Source organism: Pseudophryne corroboree, chromosome 6 (assembly GCF_028390025.1).
Source record: "Pseudophryne corroboree isolate aPseCor3 chromosome 6, aPseCor3.hap2, whole genome shotgun sequence".
NCBI classification, from domain to species: Eukaryota; Metazoa; Chordata; class Amphibia; order Anura; family Myobatrachidae; genus Pseudophryne; species Pseudophryne corroboree.
This window is the reverse complement of record NC_086449.1, coordinates 311,216,698-311,235,738: the sequence shown is the minus strand read 5'-3', so window position 1 is coordinate 311,235,738 and position 19,041 is coordinate 311,216,698. Positions and strand designations below refer to the sequence as shown.

Sequence of the window (19,041 nt, the reverse complement as noted above, 5' to 3'; positions counted from 1 at the left end):
GTTTAATGCAAAAAGTAAAAAAAAATATTGGCTAAAATTACCTTTAGGCTGTGTGTATAAGGTGTATATGAAACATAAATGCATTCTGTGCTTAGACTTGGGTCCCATCACCATGATATCTCATTATGGTATGCAATTATTCCAAAATACGGAAAAATCCGATATCCAAAATACCTCTGGTCCCAAGCATTTTGGATAAGGGAGACTCAACCTGTACTTTATCTCTCTACAAGCTTTGATAAATCTGCCCCAGTATATGTAATATGGAGGCAGTAATCATCAACTTACAGAAGTAACTTATCTCCTAGCGCAGGAGCAGACCACACAGCGTATCCCAACCACCAGTCACCATACAGACGCCATGATCCCACCTGTCAGGTGGCCGGATTGCTGGTTCGGTGGCAGCACGCCACAGATTCTATTCCCACTCTGTGGGTGTCATGGACATCCAGGAATGGGAATAGTTCCTGTTGGTCGGCATGCCGACTGGCGGGCTAGTCAGTGTTCAGGATGGCCGGTATTGTGACCCATAAACGCATTCCCACACAGCGTGTGTGCATGGCAGCAGGGGCGGATTGGCCATAGGAATCACCAGGAAGATTCCTGGTAGGCTGGCATGTCTGTGGAGCCTGTTTTGTGTGTTGTCAAGTGGCACCACCCCCCATGACATGCATCCCACTGCACTCAGTACATTGCATTGTCCCCATGCATTCTGTTATTTCAGCTCTGCAGTACAGCAATTCTGCCACAATAAGGCCCTATGAGGAGGGATCCCACCCACTCAAGAGACCCCAACTCCTCTTCAGACCGCACCCCCATTTAGGGCTCTTTCCATAAATTTCCCGGGCTGGTTTTCCATCCCAATCCACCACTGCATGGCAGTGACAATTCCTACAGTACCTCCTATCCCGCATACCCAGGCTCTACACACCGCATTACAGGGGGAGAGCAGAGGCACAGGGCGTTGTTATACTACAGCACTGTAATAAACATGACATAATAGCTGCTCAGCTGCCGCGAAGCCCCAGACGTGAGCTGCACTAGCCCGGCGCCGCTGCACACACTCACCTGTCAAGGCCCATGGCCGCCGTCATTTAATAGCCCATATTCATAAGGACAACAGTACAATTTTACATGTAAGGGTGGCGGCTTATGGCAGGGGTGTGTAAGTCAGATGATGCCGCCCGGGCTGTAGCCGCACTGTGCGGTCTGATAAAGAATAACTTTTAAACTGAGGTAGATGAGTCGGTGTGAATTGAATGTTGCATAGGAACCTTAGTGTAAGTTACTGTTTCCGGTAGGGACGTTCTCGCCGGCGCGCTTCCGGCGTTGCTGTGTCCATGTGAGAGTGCTGTGCGTTCCGTACAGCTACGGCTTCGGGGAGATGGCAGCGGCGGAGGAGAGGCGGCCCGGCCTGTGGCCATGTGCGGAGTGCCTGGAGGCAGTGATCGCCCACCCGGAGCAGCTGCTGAGGTTAGTGCCCCGCACCCTGCTCCCACAGCGCCTACGGGACTCTCCGCTGCCACGATGCTTCCTAAATTATTTTAATTTTGGTAATTAGTGGCAGGAGCGCGCACATAATGTCACCTGGGGCCGCGCTGCCTGTGCGATGTGACACACTGACTATTGACCTATGTAAATCTGAGTATACACACTATACAATTATCTGCCAGCTCTGGTTGTTTGGAATGAAAATCTGTAATGGATGAAAGCTAATGACAATCGGCCATTTGCTCTCAAACAATGGAAAATAAACAAAACCTGATGTTTAGACATATTGGTTAAATAACAGATTATCCCTAAGAGATGGTTTGTGAACGCTGGTCCACCAGTTTCTTAAAGTAAACTTAAAAACTGGAACCTGGCAGTTAATAAATAAACCTCACACACACTGAGGAACCATCCTCTCGCCTACTTGTCTGCATACAAAAACCCTGTGTGATGACCCATAGATTTAAAGTTTTGATTAATTGGTCCCTGTAAGACCTTCTTCCAGTCTTTAGTAGTCCACTAGCAGTGCCTCACAGCCCAGACAAGCCTCTTTTCCATCACTGAAGAACACTTGTAAATTCTTAACTCATTACTTGTTTCCTGAAAAAAAGCCATTTTTTATAATTCTGAAATGTACCTTATTTAAAAAAAAAAAAAAAATCTACCTGTAATTACTTACTGTTTGTACCATTTCAGATTATTCGCTGGGGAGGCATTCCGTTTGCCATCTGTCGGGATCCCGGCTGTCAGGATACCGACGGACGGAATCCCACCACCCAATGAAAAACCGTTGGTCGGAATCCCGACCGTCGGCTGAAATCCCTATTCAAGTGGTGGTCCACACCACAACCAAATGGGGGAATATAACCCTGCACTGGGCCCGAATCGTGACGAGTGGACCCGCTGCGCTCTCCGCCGGGATCCCGACAGCCGGCATATCATACTGATCCCATTCGCTGTACTTAAATTTGAATAAACTCAGGAAAGATAACGATGTTCTAAAACTTTTGACCTATAGTATATGTGTTCAAACATATGATGATCCTTTCTGCACTCTATGGGGATGATGTATCATTTTTCCTTGTACTCCATAGATGTGCTTACCATAATAAGCAGTAATCTGTACATACAGACCTCTCGGGCGCACATCACAGAGAATTGAATTTATATTTTATGTTTTGCTGTGTGTTCTACACACATACAAACAGGGTAATGTGTCTGTACAGGGAAGGGCGCTGGGTGTGAATCATATTCTGGGCTGTCATCCTTGCATCTTATTGGTATGTTTATTTCAGCTCATTTCAATCTTATTTTTTCCATTAGTGTCCAAGAAGGATTGGCTTCAGATTTTTCCAATTTAACAAAGGCTCTATATGACCTACATAAATCTGAACTTGCTCTTGAGGTGGGGAGCCCTCTGAATGAGCTGGTTATTGAAAACTTTGATGAAGAACAGATCTGGCAACAGATTGAACTTCAGAACAGTTTAGTTCTTGGCTACTTTAAAAAAGCAGTCTCTCAGAGTGTAAAGGACAAAGACATTTATATATTGCAGCTGTCTGAGGAAGATGAGGAGGAGGCATCTGAGAGTGACCAAGAAATAAATGATAAAGCACAAGAAGGTTCTAAGACAAATTCAGAAGCTCAAGAAAGTAAAGGAAGGAATCGTAAATCTGTCTCTAAAAATGTCTCTCATACAGCAATTGAAAGGTTCAGTGACGGTGATTCAGATATGGACTTTGATATTGACAAATTAGAGCAACAGCACAAGAAAAAATCCATTATAAAACCTGCAGAAAAGTCCATAGTGGATGACAAGTTCTTTAAGTTGTCAGAAATGGAGGCCTTTTTGGAAGCAGCTGAGAAGGAAGATGGGGGAACTAATGAGGATAATGAAGAAGAGGAAGTGGATTATTTTGAACATATCGACTCCGATGATGAGGAAGATTTTGAGTTCCAAAAGAAAAAACCAAAACAGGTAAACAGTCTATCAAATTTGGGCGAACCTGCAGCTCTTGTGGAATATCGCTGATTTGTATAGACAGGCCCTCTTATGTGAATTACTGGTTATAAGTTTTGCCTTGTATTTGGACTAGTAATAGAGAAATGTCTGCAAATAATTTGTTTTTATTACCTTTAAAGAGGGTTAGGGTTCACATATGAGAAACTATCCAATGCTCTATGTAGTAGTTCATGTGACATATATCATTTATTTCAGCGCTTTGATAGGGTTTTCACTGCGCAACTGCTAGCTGGACACCTAATTCATTATAAAATAGCTTTAAACGAGAGGCAGCGATGCAAGATGGCAATGAGTTACATATTTTGAATGAGAGCGCTTATTGAAATGCAAACTGGTTATGTCTGTTAATGCAATCACAGTTATACCCTATACACACGGGGCGACTTGTCCTGTGTGTTAAGCGTTCTAGGTTAGCACAGATTGCTCAGCACACATTGCTATACACACAGCGATGTGTGCTAACCAGTGTTTTTTGTGCACATGCTAGGCGATCTAATTAGATCTTGCCTGCATGTGCAAAAGATTTGAGCGGGTGATGGCGAGGCACAGGACCGCGCATTGCCATCGCTGTGGGGTGTACATATGGAGCAATCCCTGCTTAGTTTCTAGGCAATCTAAACAGATGGCTTAGAAAATAGGCAAAAATCGCCCCATTTGTATGGGGCATTAAACCTTTACATCTCTAATTGTGATACTACACAATCAAACTTCTTACAACAAATAACAAGAGTTATAGCTGTTTGAAAGCTCTGTTTTTTTTACATTTTTCCATTAACTGAGATACTTCTTGCTACTAAAGAATCGTCTATATATTTTTTTTGAATGAGTAGCTTGCTTTATGCAGGATGACAAAATCTGAATAAAGGTATTTTTACAGCATTTTATTGTTTTTTGCACTTAGACATTTTACACCTTTTCTCTGACGTCCTAGTGGATGCTGGGAACTCCGTAAGGACCATGGGGAATAGCGGCTCCGCCGGAGTCTGGGCACATCTAAAGAAAGCTTTAGGATCACCTGGTGTGCACTGGCTTCTCCCCCTATGACCCTCCTCCAAGCCTCAGTTAGATTTCTGTGCCCGACGAGAAGGGTGCACACTAGGGGCTCTCCTGAGCTCTTTGTGAAAGTTTTAGTTTAGGTTTATTATTTTCAGTGAGACCTGCTGGCAACAGGCTCACTGCATCGTGGGACTAAGGGGAGAAGAAACGGACTCACCTGCGTGCAGAGTGGATCGGGTTTCTTAGGCTACTGGACATTAGCTCCAGAGGGACGATCACAGGTTCAGCCTGGATGGGTCCCGAAGCCGCGCCGCCGCCCCCCTTACAGAGCCAGAAGAGCGAAGAGGTCCGGTGAAATCGGCGGCAGAAGACGATCCTGTCTTCAGATAAGGTAGCGCACAGCACCGCAGCTGTGCGCCATTGCTCTCAGCACACTTCACACTCCGGTCACTGAGGGTGCAGGGCGCTGGGGGGGCAGCGCCCTGAGACGCAATAAATCGATAAAAACCTTATATGGCTAAAATAAATGCATCACATATAACTCCTGGGCTATATGGATGCATTTAACCCCTGCCAAAACATACAGAAAAACGGATGATAGGCTCCGCCCCTTTCTCGGCGTCCTTATCTCCTCAGCACACTGGCGCCATTTTCCCTCACAGCTCAGTTGGAGGGAAGCTCCCTGGCTCTCCCCTGCAGTCACTACACTACAGAAAGGGGTTAAAAAAGAGAGGGGGGCACAAATTAGGCGCAGTATAAACAATACAGCAGCTATAAAGGGAAAAACACTTATATAAGGTTATCCCTGTGTATATATATATATAGCGCTCTGGTGTGTGCTGGCAAACTCTCCCTCTGTCTCCCCAAAGGGCTAGTGGGTCCTGTCCTCTATCAGAGCATTCCCTGTGTGTGTGCTGTGTGTCGGTACGTTTGTGTCGACATGTATGAGGAGAAAAATGATGTGGAGACGGAGTAGAGTGTCTGTAATAGTGTTGTCACCCCCTAGGGGGTCGACACCTGAGTGGATGTACTGTTGAAATTGCGTGACAGTGTCAGCTTTGTATAAAAGACAGTGGTTGACATGAGACAGCCGGCTACTCGGCTTGTGCATGTCCAGACGTCTCATACAGACGCCGACACGGATACTGACTCCTGTGTCGACGGTGAAGAGACAACCGTGATTTCCAATAGGGCCACACATTGCATGATTGATGCAATGAAAAATGTTTACACTTTTCTGATAATATGAATACCACCAAAAAAGGGGTATTATGTTTGGTGAGGAAAAACTTCCTGTAGTTTTCCTGAATCTGAAAAATAAAATGAGGTGTGTGATGATGCGTGGGTTTCCCCCCCGATAACAATTGATAATTCTAAAAAGTTATTGGCAGTATACCTTTTCCCGCCAGAGGTTAGGGTGCGTTGGGAAACACCCCCTACAGGGGATAAGGCGCTCACACGCTTGTAAGAACAAGGGCTCTACCCTCTCTTGAGATGGCCGCCCTTAAGGATCCTGCTGATAAAAAGCAGGAGGGTATCCTAAAATGTATTTACACACATACTGGTGTTATACTGCGACCAGCAATCGCCTCAGCCTGGATGTACAGTGCTGGGTTGGCGTGGTCGGATTCCCTGACTGGAAATATTGATATCCTAGATAAGGACAGTATATTATTGCCTATAGAGCAATTAAAAGATGCATTTCTATATATGCATGATGCACAGCGGAATATTTGCCGACTGGCATCAAGTATAAGTGCGTTGTATTCTACCAGTAAAGTGGTCAGGGATTCCAAACGGCATTTGGAAGTATTGCCTTAAAAAAGGGGATGTACCCTAGGTCGCCTCTCAAAATAAGACGCCGTATTATCAGGCGCAGTCCTGGTTGGCAAGCGGACAAAAGGGTTCCTCTTTTCTGCTCGTGACAGAGGGAGAGGAAAATGGCTGCAGAGATCAGCCAGTTCCCAGGAACAGAAACCCTTTTCCGCCTCTGCCAAGCCCTCAGTATGACGCTAGGGCTTTACAAGTTCAGGCACGGTGGGGGCCCGTTCTCAGTGAATTTCAGTGCGCAGTGGGCTCACTCGCAAGTAGACCCCTGGATCCTTCAGGTAATATTTCAGGGGTACAAATTGGAATTCGAGACGTATTCCCCTCGCCGTTTCCAAAAAGTCTGTTTTACCGACGTCTCCCGCTGACAGGGAGGCAGTTTTGGAAGCCATTCACAAGCTGTATTCCCAGCAGGTGATAATTAAGGTACCCCTCCTGCAACAGGGAACGGGGTATTATTCCACACTATTGTGGTACCGAAGCCAGACGGCTCGGTGAGACCGATTTTAAAATCTAAAATCTTTGAACACTTACATACAGAGGTTCAAATTCAAAATTGAGTCACTCAGAGCAGTGATTGCAAACCTGGAAGAAAGGGACTACATGATGTCTCGGGACATCAAGGATGCTTACCTTCATGTCAAAATTTACCCTTCTCACCAAGGGTATCTCAGGTTTGTGGTACAGAACTGTCACTATCAGTTCAGACGCTGCCGTAGGGATGGTCCACGGCACCCTGTGTCTTTACTGAGGTAATGACCGAAATGATGATATTCCTTCGAAGGAAGGGAATTTTAGTTATCCTTTACTTGGACGATTCCCTGATAAGGGTAAGATCCAGGGAACAGTTGGAGACCGGTGTAGCACTATCTCAGGTAGTGTTGCGGCAGCACGATTGGATTCTCAATATTCTAAAATCGCAGCTGGTTCCGACGACTTGTCTTCTGTTCCTAGGGATGATCCTGGACACAGTCCAGAAAGAAGGTGTTTCTCCCGGAGGAGAAAGCCAGGGAGTTATCCGAGCTAGTCAGGAACCTCCTAAAACCGAACCAAGTCTCAGTGCATCAATGCACAAGGGTTCTGGGTAAAAATGGTGGCTTCCTACGAAGCAATCCCATTCGGCAGATTCCACGCAAGACTTTCCAGTGGAACCTACTGGACAAATGGTCCGGGTCGCATCTTCAGATGCATCAGCGGATAACCCTGTCACCAGGGACAAGGGTATCCCTCCTGTGGTGGTTGCAGAGTGCTCATCTTCTAGAGGGCCGCAGATTCGGCATTCGGGACTGGGTCCTGGTGACCACGGATGCCAGCCTTCGAGGCTGGGGAGCAGTCACACAGGGAAGGAATATCCAGGGCTTATGGTCAAGCCTGGATACATCTCTTCACATAAATATCCTGAAGCTAAGGGCCATTTACAATGCTCTAAGCTTAGCAAGACCTCTGCTTCAAGGTCAGCCGGTGTTGATCCAGTTGGACAACGTTACGGCAGTCACCCACGTAAACAGACAGGGTGCCACAAGAAGCAGGAGGGCAATGGCAGAAGCTGCAAGGATTCTTCGCTGGGCGAAAAATCATGTGATAGCACTGTCAGCAGTTTTCATTCCGGGAGTGGACAACTGGGAAGCAGATTTCCTCAGCACGACCTCCACCCGGGAGAGTAGGGACTTCACCCAGAAGTCTTCCACATGATTATAAACCGTTGGGAAAAACTCGACAGGTATTGCGCCAGGTCAAGGGACCCTCAGGCAATAGCTGTAGATGCTCTGGTAACACCGTGGGTGTACCAAATCAGTGTATGGGTTCCCTCCTCTGCCTCTCATACCCAAGGTACTGAGATTGATAAGATGGAGAGGAGTAAGCGCTATATTAGTGGCTCCGGATTGGCCAAGAAGGACTTGGTTACTGGAACTTGAAGAGATGCTCACGGAGGATCCGTGGCCTCTACCTCTAAGAAGGGACCTGCTCCAGCAAGGACCTTGTCTGTTCCAAGACTTACCGCGGCTGCGTTGACGGCATGGCGGTTGAACGCCGGATCCTGAAGGAAAAAGGCATTCCGGATGAAGTCATCCCTATCCTGATAAAAGCCAGGAAGGATGTAACCGCAAAACATTATCACCGCATTTGGCGAAAATATGTTGCGTGGTGCGAGGCCAGTAAGGCTCGACGGAGGAAATTCAACTGGGTCGATTCCTACATTTCCTGCAAAAAGGAGTATCTATGGGCCTAAAATTGGGGTCCATTAAGGTTCAAATTTCGGCTCTGTCAATTTTCTTCCAAAAAAAAAAAAAAGAACTAGCTTCAGTCCCTGAAGTTCAGACATTTGTTAAAGGGGTACTGCATATACAGCCTCCTTTTGTGCCTTCAGTGGCACTTTGGGATCTCCAGGTGGTTTTTGGGTTCCAAAAGTCACATTGGTTTGACCCACTTAAATCTGTGGAGTTAAAATATCTCACAAAAAAAGTGGTCATGCTGTTGGCTCTGGCCTGGGCCAGGCGCGTGTCAGAATTGGTGGCTTTATCCTGTAAAAGCCCTTATCTGATTTTCCATTCGGACAGGGCGGAATTGAGGACTCGTCCTCAGTTTCTCCCTAAGGTGGTTTCAGCGTTCACCTGAACAAAACCTGTTGTGGTGCCTGCGGCTACTAGGGACTTGGAGGACTCCAAGTTGCTAGACGTTGTCAGGACCCGGAAACTATATGTTTCCAGGACGGCTGGAGTCAGGAAATCTGACTCGCTGTTTATCCTGTATGCACCTAACTAGCTGGGTGCTCCTGCTTCTAAGCAGATGATTGCTCGTTGGATTTGTAGTACAATTCAGCTTGCACATTCTGTGGCAGGCCTGCCACAGCCAAAAATCTGTAAATGCCCACTCCACAAGGAAGGTGGGCTCATCTTGGGCAGCTGCCCGAGGGGTCTCGGCTTTACAACTTTGCCGAGCAATTACTTGGTCAGGAGCAAATACGTTTGTAAAATTCTACAAATTTGATACCCTGGCTGAGGAGGACCGGGAGTTCTCTCATTGGGTGCTGCAGAGTCATCCGCACTCTCCCGCCCGTTTGGGAGCTTTGGTATAATCCCCATGGTCCTTACGGAGTTCCCAGCATCCACTAGGACGTCAGAGAAAATAAGAATTTACTTACCGATAATTCTATTTCTCGTAGTCCGTAGTGGATGCTGGGCGCCCATCCCAAGTGCGGATTGTCTGCAATACTGGTACATAATTATTGTTACCAAAAAATTCGGGTTATTGCTGTAGTGAGCCATCTTTTCTAGAGGCTCCTCTATTATCATGCTGTTAACTGGGTTCAGATCACGAGTTGTACAGTGTGATTGGTGTGGCTGGTATGAGTCTTACCCGGGATTCAAAATCCTTCCTTATTGTGTACGCTCGTCCGGGCACAGTATCCTAACTGAGGCTTGGAGGAGGGTCATAGGGGGAGGAGCCAGTGCACACCAGGTGATCCTAAAGCTTTCTTTAGATGTGCCCAGACTCCGGCGGAGCCGCTATTCCCCATGGTCCTTACGGAGTTCCCAGCATCCACTACGGACTACGAGAAATAGAATTATCGGTAAGTAAATTCTTATTTTTTAAAATAGCACTTAATTTAAGATATCATGTGTTAATCTTAAATTAGCTCACACTGTAGTAGAGCTATCTTATTTATATGTGTATGTAAAATAAAAATGGAAAAAAAAAAAAAAAATATATATATATATATATATATATATATATATGTGTATGTGTGTGTGTGTGTATGTGTATATATATATATATATATATATATATATATATATATGTGGGTATGTGTGTGTATGTATGTGTATATATATATATATATATATGTATATATATATACATACACATATATATATATATATATATATATATATATATATATACACATATATATATATATATATATATATATATATATATATATATATATATATATATATATATACACATATATATATATATATATATATATATACACATATACATACAGCAAGTAGCCGGCACTCACTCCTACAGTGTATAGGTGCCTCCCAGAATGGTTTAGCAACCAGATATACAGTCACAAATGGTGGCACTCGCAGGACTTGCTCCAATAATAAATGACACAGCGGTCAAGAATATGCGGTCAACGTTTCGTTAATTTAATAACGTCATCAGGATACAAACATAACATAAAACACACAATATATAGCCACTTACCCCACCTCGTGTGTCCCTGCCAACGCCGTCAGCGCCGGGTCCTGCGACAACACCCTCCAGCGCTACGCACTTCCTGTGCGCCCGGCCGCGTCTGGCGGTTGCTAGGGAACAAAATAACAATAATAGTGACGGCATGACTGGAGATCGCGCATCAGTGCTCTCACTTATTCCTTTCCCCTCCTCCTGTATAACCACCTGCAAATTGTCTCAATGTATAGACAGGGGAAATTACACCTCCCCAAGTTACAAAACAGCACAATATCAGTAAACAAAGATATCCGATAATGTCACAATTAATATACATATAATCATAATACACAGGGGCACGCAGGTAAACGGAGCTATTTCTGAGTGTTGCGGAATAATAAATGTCCATCAGATGATGTATAATAAGCAAGAACATACATCACTAAAGAAAGCAATTCAGGGGAAGGTGCTCATTGAGACCCTTTGGAGTAACCGTGCTCAGTCGATAGATCCAGCGGGCCTCTTTCTGCAGCAGAGCCTTGCCCCTGTCACCCCCACGAAGATTTTTGGGGACAGTATCTGATTTTATATCTGATGGTAGCAAGGCCATGATTCAATGCCTTAAAATGTCTCGCTACATGCTGATTCGTGCCACTTTTCCCACCCTCCAATGCCTGTCGAATGGCAGACCTATGTAACGCCATCCGTTCTTTAAATTGTCTCGTAGTTTTCCCCACGTAAAGGAGACCACATGGGCAACGGATGATGTATATAACATGAGTACTACTGCAGGACAAAATATGGCGTATGGCGATATGTTCCCCCGAGTGCGGGTGGGCGAACGAGTCCCCATGCTCCATAAAACTACAGGTGGTGCAACCCGTACAGCGGTAGCACCCTGGTTTCCTAGACAGAAAGGTATGTGGTCCACCCACTGGTATAGATGAAACGTCATTCTTAACTAGCCAGTCTTTGAGGTTTCTATTTCTAGTGTAACTTGGCAACAACCTGGATTTACTCAGCATCTTCAGATCCGGATCCGAGGTCACAATTGGCCACAAATTTTTAGCGACCTTCGTGATCATTGGACTGGCATTGTTGTATTGCTGGACAAACGGGACAATGTCCATACTGTTGGCTTTCTTCTTGGACTTAGTGGAAATAAGGGTATTTGGTCGTGGAATTTCCAGAACCCTTCTCTTGGCCTCAATTAAATCGTCTAGATTGTACCCTCTAATCAAAAATTGACGTGTCATCATATCAATCTCCTTAACGGTATTCTCTGGATCATCTGAGATCCTATGTATCCTTAAAAACTGCGAGAAAGGGAGTCCCTTCTTAGTGGAGGCCGGATGTTGGCTACTCGCATGCAGAATGGTGTTGCGGTCTGTGCTCTTCTTAAATAATGAGGTGTGTATGTGACCTTCTTTTACAGAAATCTGTACATCCAGATAATTCACATGTTGAGTACTAGTACAGTAGGTGAATTTGATGGTGTTATCCATCGAATTGACCCTTAACATCAGGTCACTGAACTCAGATTCCGCTCCTAACCAAATTAGGAACAGGTCGTCGATGTAGCGGACAAAGAACAGAATCTTTTCCGCAACATCTGTGTCATCAAAAAATGCCTGTTGTTCTACTTCAAACATATAGCTATTCGCGAATGCCGGGGCCACGCAGGACCCCATCGCACTGCCTTGTAGCTGGACATACCAGCGAGAGTCAAATAGAAAATAGTTTCTTTTCAGGGTGAGTTCCAGAAGTTTAATGAAAAATGACAATTCAGGTCCAGTATACATTGGACTTGCGGACAACAATGTCGCTACAGCTGTTAGACCACCCGAATGCGGTATGTTGGTGTATAGACTCACTATATCCAGAGTACAGAGCAGTGCATTAGGAGGAAGGACAGGTAGGCTCTGTAGCCGTATTATTAATGAGGTGGTGTCCTTTAAATAGGTTTTCTGAGATTGAACTACAGGTTGGAGGTAAAAATCAAGATATTGGGACCCTTTGTAATAAATTGATTCCCTGGCTGCTATGATCGGGCGGCCAGGGGGGACAGTCGGATTTTTATGTATTTTTGGCAATGTGTAAAGCACCGGTGCCACTGGGTGCTGTTGTATCAGGGTCTTCATTGTTGAGACTGTGATGATGCCATTAGCTGTCGCCTCCTCCAAAACTGTTTTTAACTGTTTCAAACCTCGGGGTAGGGTCGGTCGATAATTCTAGATGAACTTGAGGGTCTTCCAATTGTCGATAAATCTCTTGTTTGTATTGAGATAAGTCCTGTATAACAATACCGCCCCCCTTATCGGCGGGGCGTATGACGATAGTCTTGTCCTGACTGAGGGTTTTCAGTGTGTCCCACTCAGATTTGGACATATTAGAATTACTCGACTTAAATGACTGAATTGAACCCATAACCTGTTTATCTAGTGACCGATTGAAGCATCTGAGGGAAGTGTTCATACTGACTGGATCAAAGCTCGATGTGCCTTTGATCTTCCTCAATGGATTAATGGTATTTGAGTCAGCTGATTCGGATTCCCCGAAGTGTTCGCGTAGCTTCAATTTTCTATTGAACCTGAATGTGTCCAGTTTCCACTGGAATTCATTAAATTGACAGGATGGTACAAAGGAAAGTCCTTTACTGAGTAGTTTTCGCTCATCAGGAGATACATTTCTGCTAGAGAGATTAAAGACTATTTCTTCTTTGCAGCCTTGTTCTTTCGCTTTGAGGATCCTTTGCCACTGTCCTCCTCTGCGGGTAAACGGTCTCCTCTTGTTTCTCGCTGGGCGCGAGTACTGACCCCTAAAGGGGGTTTACCTGAGGTGGATCTGCTGCTTGCCTCGGTGTCACTTTGCGAAGACTGACCACCACTAGATGTTTCAGTATCTCCCGCAAATCTCCTGAACTTCCTTTGTCGTGGATTATACGCCTGTTTATAGCTGGGGTTTAATGCCCAGGGGTAAACTCTCCCTTCGGCGTAATCCTTTTGTACTAAACTCAGCTTGTTCCGTTTGAACTTCACCTGGTCTCTGCGGTAATTCTCCACTTGTGTGGCTAGTTTGCCCAACCAGTCTGAACTCTGATCCAATTGTATCGTGGGAAGATGTTTGATCTCAAATTCTTCCTTCTTCTTCTTAATTTCTTTAAGCTCTCGTGCTGACTCTGCAATTACCAGTAAGATCAGGTCCAGACTGCACTTGTTGAGAATGGCTGCCCACTTACGGCAGAACTCCGCATTGTACTTCCCAATCGTGGGGGAATTTCTAATTCGAAAACCCCTGGGAATCTGACCACTGCGGTGATAGTCCGAGAGTGTAACCCCATGTAAGAAAAAATCTATTTCCTTTTTTGACAGTCTCAGTAGTTGCACATACAGTTGTTCCGCTGATTCACCCCCTTCTGATTGCTCAAAATGTTCCTTAAACCGGATGGTATCTGCATCCACATCAGAAAAGCTCAGAGTTTCCCCCACGGGCAGAGCAATATTCCTGATGCCAGAATTCTCTTGCATGCTCAAAACATAAAAATTAAAAACAAAACCAGAAACAGGTCTTCAGGTAAAAACAGCTGATGATAAATACTTGAAATGATGATGCCTTGCCAGAAAGGTGCAGGAAGAGCACTGTCAGTCCCAAAGGACGTTCCGTGGTACTCCCATACCAGATATCTATACAGCAAGTAGCCGGCACTCACTCCTACAGTGTATAGGTGCCTTGGTGCCTCCCAGAATGGTTTAGCAACCAGATATACAGTCACAAATGGTGGCACTCGCAGGACTTGCTCCAATAATAAATGACACAGCGGTCAAGAATATGCGGTCAACGTTTCGTTAATTTAATAACGTCATCAGGATACAAACATAACATAAAACACACAATATATAGCCACTTACCCCACCTCGTGTGTCCCTGTCAGCGCCGGGTCCTGCGACAACACCCTCCGGCGCTACGCACTTCCTGTGCGCCCGGCCGCGTCTGGCGGTTGCTAGGGAACAAAATAACAATAATAGTGACGGCATGACTGGAGATCGCGCATCAGTGCTCTCACTTATTCCTTTCCCCTCCTCCTGTATAACCACCTGCAAATTGTCTCAATGTATAGACAGGGGAAATTACACCTCCCCAAGTTACAAAACAGCACAATATCCGTAAACAAAGATATCCGATAATGTCACAATTAATATACATATAATCATAATACACAGGGGCACGCAGGTAAACGGAGCTATTTCTGAGTGTTGCGGAATAATAAATGTCCATCAGATGATGTATAATAAGCAAGAACATACATCACTAAAGAAAGCAATTCAGGGGAAGGTGCTCATTGAGACCCTTTGGAGTAACCGTGCTCAGTCGATAGATCCAGCGGGCCTCTTTCTGTAGCAGAGCCTTGCCCCTGTCACCCCCACGAAGATTTTTGGGGACAGTATCTATGATTTTATATCTGAGGGTAGCAAGGCCATGATTCAATGCCTTAAAATGTCTCGCTACAGGCTGATTCGTGCCACTTTTCCCACCCTCCAATGCCTGTCGAATGGCAGACCTATGTAACGCCATCCGTTCTTTAAATTGTCTCGTAGTTTTCCCCACGTAAAGGAGACCACATGGGCAACGGATGATGTATATGACATGAGTACTACTGCAGGACAAAATATGGCGTATGGCGATACGTTCCCCCGAGTGCGGGTGGGCGAACGAGTCCCCATGCTCCATAAAACTACAGGTGGTGCAATGTGGTCTCCTTTACGTGGGGAAAACTACGAGACAATTTAAAGAACGGATGGCGTTACATAGGTCTGCCATTCGACAGGCATTGGAGGGTGGGAAAAGTGGCACGAATCAGCATGTAGCGAGACATTTTAAGGCATTGAATCATGGCCTTGCTACCCTCAGATATAAAATCATAGATACTGTCCCCAAAAATCTTCGTGGGGGTGACAGGGGCAAGGCTCTGCTGCAGAAAGAGGCCCGCTGGATCTATCGACTGAGCACGGTTACTCCAAAGGGTCTCAATGAGCACCTTCCCCTGAATTGCTTTCTTTAGTGATGTATGTTCTTGCTTATTATACATCATCTGATGGACATTTATTATTCCGCAACACTCAGAAATAGCTCCGTTTACCTGCGTGCCCCTGTGTATTATGATTATATGTATATTAATTGTGACATTATCGGATATCTTTGTTTACTGATATTGTGCTGTTTTGTAACTTGGGGAGGTGTAATTTCCCCTGTCTATACATTGAGACAATTTGCAGGTGGTTATACAGGAGGAGGGGAAAGGAATAAGTGAGAGCACTGATGCGCGATCTCCAGTCATGCCGTCACTATTATTGTTATTTTGTTCCCTAGCAACCACCAGACGCGGCCGGGCGCACAGGAAGTGCGTAGCGCCGGAAGGTGTTGTCGCAGGACCCGGCGTTGGCAGGGACACACGAGGTGGGGTAAGTGGCTATATATTGTGTGTTTTATGTTATGTTTGTATCCTGATGACGTTATTAAATTAACGAAACGTTGACCGCATATTCTTGACCGCTGTGTCATTTATTATTGGAGCAAGTCCTGCGAGTGCCACCATTTGTGACTGTATGTATGTATGTATATATATATGTGTGTATATATATATATGTATATATATGTATATGTATATATATGTATATGTGTATATATGTGTGTGTGTGTAAAAAAAAAAAAAAAATTTTATTATGGGATCTTTTGAAGATTAAAACAAAACAAAATGTAGCCTGCAAACTGTCCCTGCTGAGGTTATAAACCACTCAATGGGATATTTCCTGACACAAACTAATGTTACTCACCAGCCCCCTGTTCCCTGGATGGCAGTCGCAGGTGTTCTGTTAGAGATTCTCATATTTCTGGGTGTTTAACCCCCACTCCCTATGTCAACAATAAGGGGGACAGCAGCACATTACGAACTATGTTGTGTTCAGCCAGTGCCTGTGTTAGAAATAATCCAGAATGTTTTATTTTACAAGCAGCCTGTTTTGTTGATGCTATTAGAGAGTCCAGTGCAGGGATGGTTTGGGCTCACAAATCCTGAGCTGCCAGGGTACCCAGCATATGGCTCCACAATTATGCAACAAGGGGGGCAAAGGCGCTGTTGATTAAACATATGCTTTAAATGGCCCATACATATCCAGTTTTAAGAACATCGTTGTCTTAGAATATGTGAGACAATTACCCAAAGAATCCTTACTGTATAAAATATAGACATACAAGACCTGTTTCAGAATGTCTACGTAGACTTGCACCAACGGAGGATATCTGCACACAATGCGGCTGACTTGCGTGCAGCACTGAATCAGGCCCACAATGTGCAGTCTGCTTTATGTTTAACTTTTTGAAGGCATTTAGTAAATTAAATATGAATGCAGAATCTTCATTTTGTTGCAGTGCTCCATTAGATTAGTCAGGAGAGCTTTTACCCTATGTTGCGCACACAGACAATGGCAGTGAACTGTCTGGATGGAAATCTTGACAGGAGTAAGGATTCCCATATGTCTGCCTTGTTCCAGGGATCCACTCGCTTCATTTACGGTTAGTGTTTTGTCCATGGGCAACATGCCTTGTAAATGACTGCCACTTTAAAAAAAAAACCTGTCTGCGTTCGCCCGGCATCCCACACCTCCAGCAAGCTCAGATGCCATTACATCCCGTTGCATTTGTTAAACTTACTGACTGCCACTCAATCTGAAATGCATTTTATGATGGAAGGTAGCATTTACCTAATGAACTGTTTCAGTAATTTTCTGTCCTATATTTAGTTAGATTTCCCTGCAAATAATGAAGACCTCATTAAATTATGGCTTGTTTTGGGTAATTGACATTTAAGAATCTCTATATTCAAAAATGTTTTCAAGCTTTGGAGTATGGTATAATTGTTTCAGTAATAACACTGTAGGGTTTATTTTTCAGGTGGTTAGAAGCTCCAGGGACCTTCATTACAATGATTTCTTTGATCCAGTTGAGGGTGATGAGAACGGCCCAGGCAGACAGCCAAATGATGAGGAAGAGGAACACCTAGAAGAAAATGAGGAGGACATGGAGGAAGAGATGGATGAAGAAGATGCCATGATTGATGAGTAAGACCTTTTTTGCTGGCTTTATCTTGTAAAGAGTCATTTCTGTAAATAGAGATTTCTCTAACGTCCTAGTGGATGCTGGGGACTCCGTCAGGACCATGGGGAATAGCGGGCTCCGCAGGAGACAGGGCACATCTAAAAAGCTTTTTAGGTCACATGGTGTGTACTGGCTCCTCCCCCCATGACCCTCCTCCAAGCCTCAGTTAGGTTTTTGTGCCCGTCCGAGAAGGGTGCAAACTGGATGGCTCTCTTAAGGAGCTGTTTAGTAAAGGTTTTTTTTTAGGTTTCTAATCAGTGATTCCTGCTGGACGGAGGTCCGGAAACAGGCGGCAGAAGACTTCACAGTCTTCAGAGAGGTAGCGCACAGCACTGCAGCTGTGCGCCATTGTTGCTACACGGCTCACTGACACGGTCACGGAGGGTGCAGGGCGCTGCTGGGGGCGCCCTGGGCAGCAATATAAATACCTATTTGGCAAATAAATACATCACATATAGCCATTAAGGCTATATGTATGTATTTAACCCAGGCCAGTTTTCCTAATAACCGGGAGAAAAGCCCGCCGTGAAAGGGGCGGAGCTTATTCTCCTCAGCACTCAGCGCCATTTTCCTGACCAGCTCCGCTGGTGAGGAAGGCTCCCACTCTCCCCTGCACTACAGAAACAGGGTTAAAGAGAAGGGGGGCATAAATTGGCGATATAATTATATATTAAGAGCCCATATATAGAAACAACACCTTCTAGGGTTGTTATATACATTATGGCGCTTTTGGTGTGTGCTGGCAAACTCTCCCTCTGTCTCCCCAAAGGGCTAGTGGGTCCTGTCCTCTATCAGAGCATTCCCTGTATGTGTGTGCTGTAGGTCGGTACGTGTGTGTCGACATGTATGAGGAAAATGTTGGTGAGACGGAGAAAATTGCCTGTAATGGTGATGTCACTCTCTAGGGAGTCGACACCAGAATGGATGGCTTACTTATGGAATTACGTGATAATGTCAACACGCTGCAAGCCGGTTGACGACATGAGACAGCCGGCGGACAAATTAGTATCGGTCCAGGCGTCTCAGACACCGTCAGGGGCTTGTAAAAACGCCCATTTACCTCAGTCGGTCGACAGACACAGACATGGACACTGACCCCAGTGTCGACGGTGAAGAAACAAACGTATTTTTCCTTTAGGGCCACAAGTTACATGTTAAGGGCAATGAAGGAGGTGTTACGTATTTCTGATACCACAAGTACCACAAATAAGGGTATTTTGTAGGGTGGGAATAAACTACTTGTAGTTTTGCCTGAATCAGATAAATTAAATGAAGTGTGTGATGATACGTGGGGTTCCTCCGACAGAAAGTTATGGGCGGTATACCCTTTTTCCCGCCAGTAGTAAGGGCGAGTTGGAAAACACACC

At 45.0% G+C, this 19,041-nt stretch overlaps 2 protein-coding genes across 5 annotated transcripts in view; one reads left to right on the top strand and one right to left on the bottom strand.

Moving 5' to 3' along the window:
* Positions 1-1,404, bottom strand: part of FAN1 (FANCD2 and FANCI associated nuclease 1) — a 112,736-nt gene extending 111,332 nt beyond the window's left edge. Inside the window, exon 1 of one of the 4 annotated variants that reach the window (XM_063926243.1) lies at positions 1,275-1,404. The gene's annotated coding sequence lies outside the window, so the exon portion shown is untranslated. Of the gene's footprint in view, positions 1-900; positions 998-1,068; positions 1,248-1,274 lie in introns of those variants that run through there. The other 3 variants (XM_063926245.1, XM_063926242.1, XM_063926244.1) reach the window with 3 other exon arrangements.
* Positions 1,264-19,041, top strand: part of MPHOSPH10 (M-phase phosphoprotein 10) — a 52,903-nt gene continuing 35,125 nt past the window's right edge. Inside the window, exons 1-3 of the mRNA XM_063926246.1 lie at positions 1,264-1,473; positions 2,815-3,469; positions 17,471-17,637. Of these exons, the coding sequence (XP_063782316.1) occupies positions 1,385-1,473; positions 2,815-3,469; positions 17,471-17,637 (911 nt within the window). The 5' untranslated portion in view covers positions 1,264-1,384. The remainder of the gene's footprint in view (positions 1,474-2,814; positions 3,470-17,470; positions 17,638-19,041) is intronic.